A 9,797-nucleotide genomic window follows, 5' to 3' on the forward strand; every position below is an offset into this window, starting at 1 on the left:
CAAACTCCACCATTCCAAAAAAGGAGAATAGTTTTTTTCCAGTATTAGAATTCTAGAATTCTGGCAAGATGCTGTAGAAGGCAAAGAGAATGGTCTTGAAAGACAGTGGGAAAATCTGTTACCAAGGCAATGATCAGACAAGTAAGGCTTGATCCCATTGCAAGAAACGTAAGAAAACCCCTGAGACAATTGCTAATCCACATAAAGTAATAGAGGAGGGAAACACAAGATTCTATTAATATAGCTGTTCTAATAAAAGTAGTGTTAGACCCACATGGTGCTGGTTTCTTAGTCTGAGCCTTCTTATAGGGCTGACAGTAACTCTCTTTTTTTCTAGCATTTGGGTGAGAACTTGGAGACATTGAATTCTCTGAAGCATTCATTCTTTAAATGAAGAGCTGCCTCTAGTCTTAAGATTGAAATGCTGAATTTAGGGGAAAACATCCCTGATGTCTAGGGAGCTCATATTATGTGGGAAATACAAGGAGCTTTCCAATACATCTCCCAATATGAATCTACAAGGAGCTCAGCCTTTCAAATAAACAAAAATAAGCAATCACAAGGATTCACTTAAATGAATTGAGGGTTGAAGAACAATTCAAAGTCAGGTCTATTTAGGATCACTTAAAGAGTATGACCAAACTAACCCCCAACCCCCAAGCAGCCGTTTTCCAACTCTATCCCTTTATGGAAAAAAAATATGTCTTGTTCTATGCATCATGCTTTCAGGTATACTGAAATTCCAGGTGTTATATATCTTATACCTGGCACCAGCTTCATTTGAATTGTAGTTTGTAAAGTTTACATCAATTGCAGATTATAAATCCAGTGAGCTAGATATAAAGTTATCAGAGAAATTAACTTTAATAAAAGATATTGAAATCTGGGTGAAAATAGTAGATAAATTATCATAGATGGAGTTCCTCCCTTATACTATTGGCTCCGTGTATCTAAACAGATTGACCATCTTTACGTAAAATATTTAAATACAATTCAGCTGAAATTATCAAGCACACAGAGTAACACACAAAATAATTATCTTAACAATTCATGTTTAATTCATTTATTCTTTAATATATATAAAAACATTATTTGTAGATTAAACCACACATTTGAGGAACAAAATTAGAAATGCAGAATGATATAAACTAGCTAATTAATTATTACATTACCATTAAACTGTTAAATAACTGATTAACAAAGAAACAGTTGATTTCCATCAATATAAGGAAGTTCTACCAATAAAAATGAATGGTGAGGAAGGGAATAATCTGTAAAACATACATATATACAGTGCCATTCCAGGCAAAATAAGACACAGAAATGTTTACTTTTAAACACAAAGGTATATTTTTTCAAGGATGTTTTGATAAAAATGGAGCATTACTAATACAAATTCTTTTCTACAAAACTCACCCCAATCTTTTGCCAGCAGTATAGATGAAGCTGGCTGACAGACTTTTAAACTCAAAAGTAGCTTCTGGGAGGGGATGAAGTAGATGTAGGCAGGGTCATTAAGAAAGGAGTTTTTAATAATTATCTTAATCTAAGTTACCCATCTCTTTGACATTCTTTGTTGACAGTTTAAATCATAGGGAGTCTAAAGCACAATTACAAATATGTTAAGACTATTAGACCTCATATGTAACCAGCTTGGGTGATGATAGCTGTCAGCTACTTGTTATGGAAGATGCTTCCATCTTGAAAACAACTTGTTATGGAAGATGCTGGACTCCTATTTTTCCCCACTCCAAATTCCATGATCTATTTAGATTAGAATTAAAAATATATAAAACAAGTGAACCATCCTCACCCTGAAATGTTCAGTTCTGATCTTGAAATGATTTGCATACCTCTTGCTAAAATTGTTATTAAGATAAACTTCACTTATTTTGACACTTGAAATGCATTCTCGAATGCTCATATTTGCACCTGATGCTTCTATCTTGGTTGTGCCCAAACATACAACACTGTACCAATCTCTTCCACAGACAAGGAGAAAAGAGAAGATCCTGAAAGAAGCAAAGGGCAACAGCCGAATTGTGGCTGCTACAATGAGACTTAGCAAACTGTTGTTCAAAGCTACGTGCAATTCTTCTGACCTATATTTTGTGATGAGATTACATAGCCACATTTACCACTGATTATGATGAAATCCCACCTTGTTTTGACCCATTTTGCCTTACTGCTATAGACAATCCTCAGTTTATCAAAATGTGCGAAACTGAAAAGAGATGATAGGTGGTTTGCAGCATGAGGCCCTTGTAGAATTTGGAAGCTGTAAGAGCTATATATTCATTTGATTATTTAGACATAGTTTACTAATTTTAAGATAAAAATTTGTTTGGCCAAAGATAATAGGAAGATAAGTGGCCCAATCACCCAGGATAATGATGCTTTTATGGTAGCACTTTTGACATTGTTACATATTCTGTCTCAGCTTTGGCAGGGGAAAAAAATCCTATGCAAGCCCATGGGAACAAATGAGAATTGTGCAAAGAGCAAAAACACTTGAGAAGCCGTTAAACATCCGAATCTGCTTAGCAGTGGTTTCTCTAGGAAATGCATTCAAGGGCATCTTTGGTTGAAAGACTCCATAAGTGTTCATGTATACTTCCTGATGTCATTCCTCTGGAAGTAGACCAGATTTGAAATTATTATTATGCTATACCAGCTGGGCCCCTCAGCTTGATGAAAGAACAAGGATTCTTTAATCTAAGTCAACATATTAAGGTGCCTTGATGCATCACTGAAGATGTATCCTTTTAATTGGGATACAAAGACACTTCTGAAGACAGATGCTCAATAGTTAGACTGGGTACAAAGAATGTTGGCAAACTGGAGTAATTATATAAAAAGAGAACCCCAAAGTTATTTCAATTCAGAGTGGGAAACCCTGAGAAATGGAAACCCTCTGTCCAGCAAACTGGTCCATAGCACAAATCTCACTTCTCTGACCTAAGAAATGCTGTAATTGTTGTAATAAGTAGCTGTTGCATCTGCAAGGACAGAAATTAGGCTGGTTTCTGAGGAATGTGAGCTGCTTGCTGTCTGAGAGACCTGGACATGTCCATTGATGGTGAGCCCACTAGGCTCTGGATGTCCAGGGGCATTGAGATACTGGTCAAACTCATTGCGGTCCATCTCCTCTAGAAGGTCGGCTTGGCTCAATTGATCCAGGCTATCAAAGTTCTGATGCTCCGGGGGAGGTGAGAGCTGGCCAAGATGGTTGTGGAGGCTGGGGACTTGGAGATTAGGAGGGAAAGCTGGGGAATAATAATTTCCTGTGGGAGGTGCTGGGCAACTGGAAGAAGCAGAGTGCATAGAGGAGGCTGACTGAGAGACTGGCATATGACCCAGAGAGTGATTGCACTGGAGAGGGCTGGTGGCATATTCTAGAGAGTAGGTGTCTCCAGACATATGGGGATGGCGTGGGTCTTCAGGACAAGGGGAGGAGAAGAAACTCTGCTCAGGATCTATCACATCCAAGGGTGACATCTCAGGAGGAGTAGGCAGCCCATATGGATAAGTGTCCATCGGAGTACCTGTGTTAGTGCTCTGGACCTCCTGGTATCTTCTAATGTTTGGCATTACTGAGGCAGCTGAGTATTCATCTTTCTCACACACTGCTCGGCTGCACACTCTTTTCTCAGGCATGTGGTCCTGGTCCCTGGAGAGGCTACCCAGCAGGAAGCCTGGCTCCACCCGCTTGCAGATCCGCTTGACCTGCTTCTTTCTTCTTGGCCGATATTTGTAGTTGGGGTAGTCTTGCATGTGTTGAACCCTCAGCCTTTCTGCCTCTTCAACATAAGGCCTTTTCTGAGATGGGGTTAAAGACTTCCAGGACTTGCCTGTAAGGAAAAAGAGATATTTCCCTTTTTATATTATGAAGGATGAATTAAGGCCCTTCCCATCCGTTGGTGAATTAAACTGACATCTATTTGCTGCTCTCCATTCCACCTCTTCATAGTATTTCAATTCAGGCACAGGGACATGTATTCAATAACAAAAACAACATCTTCTGTTGTTCTGCAAAGTGCCATACATATAGCAAATCCTAATATTTTGACTCTTGGGGAATGGTGGAAGAATTGTTCCCTGTGCAGATTCATGCAGGCTCCTTTGGAGTTGGGTGGCTAATAGATTTAATTTAAAAAAAAACCAGGAAATAAGGATTGCATAAAAGTACTCTCCACCGGATCATATCAAATTGAGGCTTGCTCTTATTTCCTCATGTATTTTATACAGGCCCACCTTCTTCCCCCTTGAGATGGCAAAAGTGATGCATATGACTTTGCATTCGACATTTATCTTGCAAAACCCATGGAAAGTGTTGGGTCAAGTGAGAAACTCTTCCAATGTTTGTTGGTGAGACAGCCATTTTTTCCCATAAGCAGAATGGTAGGTATAGTCTTCCTTGATTTAAGACTCCACATTCATTTTATATAAGATTGCCCAAAGAATAAAATCATTGCCAGAGGTCTCACCAACAAACATTGGAAGAGTTTCTCACTTGACCCAACAGTTTCCATGGGTTTTGCAAGATAAATGTCGAATGCAAAGTCATATGCATATTTTTCCTCTCCAAAATAAATGAGCAGTTTACAGAGAGGGGCCTTCTGAACAGCAGCTCTTAAATGAGAAATGTTCAAGACAAGGAATGCACTTAGCACGAGACACAGTTACCTTGTCTGGCACTGGCTTGTTCTTTAAATCCTAGACTTTTAAATTTTACAAACATTACTTGTTGGATTTATTCATTTTTAGTTACTCTGCTCAATTTTTACTATCCTGATTGATTTTTGTATCCAATTCATACTTTTAGACACTATAGCATAGGTAAGTTATTTGTGGACCGCAAGAGTGAGTAAATCTGCTCACTTTAAAAAAAAACCTCCTCCAAATAATTTTACAACCATGAAAAACTTATTTTAGGTATGATAGTTTTACTCTGTTTTCTAGCTCAAGTGTGGGGAAGTAAAGTGCACTTTGTTTTCTGAAGTTATGATCAGAAAGCACTGTATGGGACCCAGCAAGTTACAGATTGTCACTTCTTATTTAAAAAATCAAGTTTTCATGACCAAGTTTTATTTCCTGTAGAAACCTAATTTCATAGGACTGTTGCAGAAATAAAGCAAAAACTGTACATTCTGCATATGGAATTTGTGTCATAAATAATAAAAATACCAGCTCATAGGATTCTGAAACGATATGAAAACCTTATTGGACTGCAAAATCATTTCAGCAGACTTACATTCCGCACAGGCTAATCAGAACACAAAATAAAAAGTCACTGTGCAGGATATCCTCACCACTCAGAATATGCACATGTCTTGCTTCTAAACATGGATGCTCTATTTGGCTATTAACAGCAACAGCCCTAAAAACATCTATCCCACCATAACTATCCCTTTTTAAAAAAGCTACCTAAACTACTGGCCATCACCAAATTTAAGGCTAAGGAATTTCTTTAGTCAATGACACTCTAGATGTCTTTTCTCTTCTATGCATGGAAGCTACCTGTCCGTCGACTATATTGGGCCAGCTTTCCCAAATCTAGACATCTTCCCTGATGTGTGAACTTCAGCACAAAGAATTATCCAGCCTCCACTGCCTTAACTAAGAATTATGGGGAGTCCCCACACATCCGGAGGGCCTCAAGCTTTGGAAAAAGAGGATGAGACATTCCTTGCAAACTTCGAAAAATAAAGTAAGACAATACAATTTTTTGATAAAAATTTAAATCTTTTATGAGAGAAGTAGCATGTTTCTAATATAATTCTTTATCTTCACTTGAGGACAGAATAATCGTATGAAAAGTAAAATATAGAAAATAAACACTGGTGTCCTACTGGCATGTAATACTCCTCATGAAATATAAGGAAATTTTTGTTTCCAGAGTGTTAAAAAGTACCACCAAATCCCAATATATATTTTGGACATTTTCATATGTTTTTGTTTACTAAAACAAAATTTAACTTTGAAAGTATAGTTCACATTTAATGCCAGATATTCCTAGCAACCAAAGTGTTTAGCGCATTGAGCAAAGACCTTCAAAGCAAAGGAATTATGAGCAAAATATAGGCAATGAAACTTTAAAATGAAAAATTTGTAGTATTATATAAAAGTTGTATCAAAAAACTGTGGTTACAAAGTATATACATTATCAAAAATTAATTGGGAGTTTCATTTCCAAGGCTTCCCTACGATACTTTTGTGAAACTGAAGGTTAAAATAGTAATATAAATACTTTGCAATAACAAAAATGTAAAGGAGTTGTCAATCAGTCTGAATCTGAATTGTTCCCTGTCCCCACAAGTCAACATGGAACACCAACAAAATACATGTTAATTTGCCAATAAAAGCCAATTTAATTTGCAAGGGGAAAAAAGTGCACCCTGCTTTGGAAACTAAAGCTATTTTGCTTCTAGTATGTTAGACTGAAGTTTAACTAATGCTCATTTGGGAAAATGCCCAGCTGAATAAAACAGGGTTTGCTTCTGAATGGGAATGTATAACATTGTAAAGTACTTGTGGCATGTAAAACCACAAGGAGACTTTTTCCTCTCTTAACACTGAATGATAGTTTGTGTTGCTTATGTCATCCATATTCTCAAATGCTTCCTTCAAGATAGAGGCGGTCTACACTTTCAACTTGGAAAAATTAAAGTAAATTTATATGTGAGATTGCCAACATCTCATGAGATTATATTTCAAATACCAGTTTGGAGAGCACTCATTGCAAAATTAAGTTTCATATTTTGTTGACCAATTCAAAATATAATAGTCCTAGGCATTCATGTGACAAAAGCAACTATTCACAATTGCTCCGGTCCTGGGGACAGGAAAAAAAAAATCAGGAAAAAAAGTAAAAACCCAGTAAAAACCCAGCACTTTTATCTCTTCTTTGCTGTTACATATTAACACATTTAACTCATCTTGAATCTGCTGCTCAAGGATGCAAATTAGGTAATTTATGAAGATAAGACTGGTATGTATCAATTATCCTCAGCGCAGTATCTCTGCCTATAACTTATTTATTTTAGCTGAGAAAAAACTCAGCATTCTCTGATATTCTTATTGAAGTTATTTCCGTTAGATGTAGACTTTGTTATATACTACTACGTATGAACTTCATCATATGTGGAACACGAATTTACAATCCATGTCCACTTTTTTTAGGAGGATAGGACCCGCAGCAAATTTCAAGAACTCCAGTAGGAAATAGGCGGAATGTGGAAATACGATTCAATGGTATTAATTATAAAATGTTGCATATCAAATCAGAGCTTCATAATGCTGTATTGTAGAATAATACAAATGGAATAGTCAATGATTACAAAGAAAAATATTGGGGTCACTTTGGAGAATTATATGAATGTTTATGATATTCAGCAGCTGTGGGGAATAAAACAAAAATTTTACTTTGGGAAATATTAGGAATTTATTATTTATTTAATTTATTTGCTGCCCGTCTCACCACGAGGAGACTCTGGGCGGCTTTCAGAATGGCACTGAAATCTCCAATACAGAGTGATCCTTTTTGTATATGTCTAGTGTGACCACTTTTGCAACGCTGTGCTGTTTATATCTCCAGGTGCCTTGCCTTGAAAAAAATATGTCAACAAGAAAAGGCAAAACTACACAACTAAAGTTGTACAGGAACCGAATGCCTGTCTCTCCAGAGGAAAGACTTTTTCACATAGAGAGAAAAATGACATACAAGATAGACATGTGATTAAAATCAACCTTCCTAACACTGGGGATAATATGTGTCTCACTTAACACGGAAAAATAACCTTTACAATATTTTGCAATAAAAAAATATTTTAAAATTTAGAAGTCCCCCAAGCACTCCGCACCGCCACCATATCACACTATACATACTCATACTAACTTGAAAAGAAATCCCGTCAGTATTAATTAGGTTTCTTTCCAAGTGAAGATGGTTAAGTTCAGGTAGCACAAACATAAGATAGTGGATTGGAAATTGCTGTAAAATCTCCATTTAAAAGGATGAAAGGATTTTGAATGAACCTAGTCCAGCTTTTAGAAATGCCAGGAGATGCAGCACTCTATTTCTACGTTCCTATTGCAGAGAAAGTCTTAGTGAATTCACTGAGGTATTCCTACGATATGTAGCATCCCAGAGAATGCCATCACTGAAAGTCTGATCAGAAAGATGACTTACTGAATTTAGTGAGGTTTATTCCTTGGCAAATGGGCATGACATTATAGTTTAGAAAGCATTATAAATGGGTGTTGAAATAAAAGTATTCATGTAATGATAAAAATCCCTGCTCCCTAAGTTTAAATCAGTTCCATGATGTTACTGAATTGCTTCGTGGTTAACAAATTATATTTGGTAACTTTGTGTTGGTTTTGAAAAATAATGATTTTTTTTTTACCAAAATATTTTTGCACTTTCAATTTTGATGCCTTTGACGCTGCTTGCAAGATTAAAAATTAAAAAGTGCTGCCTAACTCCATAACAAATATTTTGACATGCACTCCACAAAGATTTAAAAGAATATAAAGATTCACATTATTTATTTTCATTATTTTTTTCCAGATTAGTAGAGTGTTATTAGTGTAGCAAATAAGGCATCCAAATCAAAAGGTTAAAATATAATTTGATTTGATAATATAATTTGATTTAAAAAATACATATACATCAAATTATACCTTAAAACTTCTGGGAAAAAATAGCTGCAATGTAGGATTTAAAAATAGGTAAAAGAAAATACATTTCTCTGTATTTGCCTGAAAAACTTATATTATCCTTACTTTCTTTACTACCATGTTAGAAAACTTTTCAAAATTCTTAGAACTATCTTGAACACACAGAAGAAATATTTTTTAAATTTGCACTTCTGTAATTCATCAGATTTGCAATACATTTTCGAATTGATTTGCTTTCCCTAAAGAATGAGTTCTGTGGTAATTCAAATAATACCAACGGCAGCAATAATATGAAACTTGACATTATTTTAGAAAAGTTAGCATCTTTTAAATTTAGATACCCAAATACATCCTCAAGAAGCAATTAATAGAAAAACCTAATTTTCAAAGGCACTTTTTTAAAAAGTCACTGCTTCAGAATTTTTTCGGCTACAAATAATTATGTAAAAGAATTTCAGCTAAGGGTGCTTTAAGTTTAAATATCCTAGATCCAATTCTCCGAGAAGAGAACTGACGGGGGGGAAAAACCCCTGTTGCGTTGCAACCCAACTAGAGACGAATAATTCTAAGGTTACGCTTTCTGAAGACATGACATTTCTTCCCTCTTAAATCTCTTCCAACACTAGAGCGAAATGCAGAAGATTTCACCCAGTAACTGCAGGGGAAGAATTGTAGGCGCCGCACCGCTCCCCAAATTCACGGAGGAGGTAGAAGGGTTCGGCTCTACCCGTAATTTTGTTTTTCACTGGCCAACCGCAAACCGAAACATCCCGGTCCGAGGTCATTCGGTGCTCGGCACAGCGAGCGACTTCGAAAGCAGGAGGGGCGCAAAAGGCGCCGAAGTCCCGCTCCGCTCCCTCCGGCGGGCTCAGCTCACCCAGCATCTTGCTCAGCTCGGCGTTGTGCAGGTCCGGGTTCTGGACGGCCAGGCGCTTCCTCTCGTCCTTGGCCCACACCATGAAAGCGTTCATGGGGCGTCGGATGCGGCTCTCGGGGTTGCCCTTCTCGGTCCGGGGCACCGCGGAGGCTGAGGTGCCGCTGCCCCCGTCGGGCAACTCCAGAGCGGAGCAGTCCAGCCTCTCCGCCCACGCGAAGGAACCCAGCAGCGAAGCCAT

General features: G+C 37.3%; 1 protein-coding gene across 1 annotated transcript; it reads right to left on the reverse strand.

Moving 5' to 3' along the window:
- Positions 1-2,954: 2,954 nt before the first annotated feature.
- On the reverse strand, positions 2,955-9,797 carry SOX7 (SRY-box 7). Its single transcript, XM_015813769.1, has 2 exons — positions 9,560-9,797; positions 2,955-3,851 (listed from the first exon to the last, which is right to left on the reverse strand). The coding sequence occupies exons 1-2, from the start codon at positions 9,795-9,797 to the stop codon at positions 2,959-2,961; spliced, it is 1,131 nt and encodes a 376-aa protein (XP_015669255.1). The 3' UTR covers positions 2,955-2,958.

This window comes from Protobothrops mucrosquamatus, unplaced genomic scaffold, assembly GCF_001527695.2.
Source record: "Protobothrops mucrosquamatus isolate PMUCROS unplaced genomic scaffold, P.Mucros_1.0 scaffold193, whole genome shotgun sequence".
NCBI lineage: Eukaryota > Metazoa > Chordata > Lepidosauria > Squamata > Viperidae > Protobothrops > Protobothrops mucrosquamatus.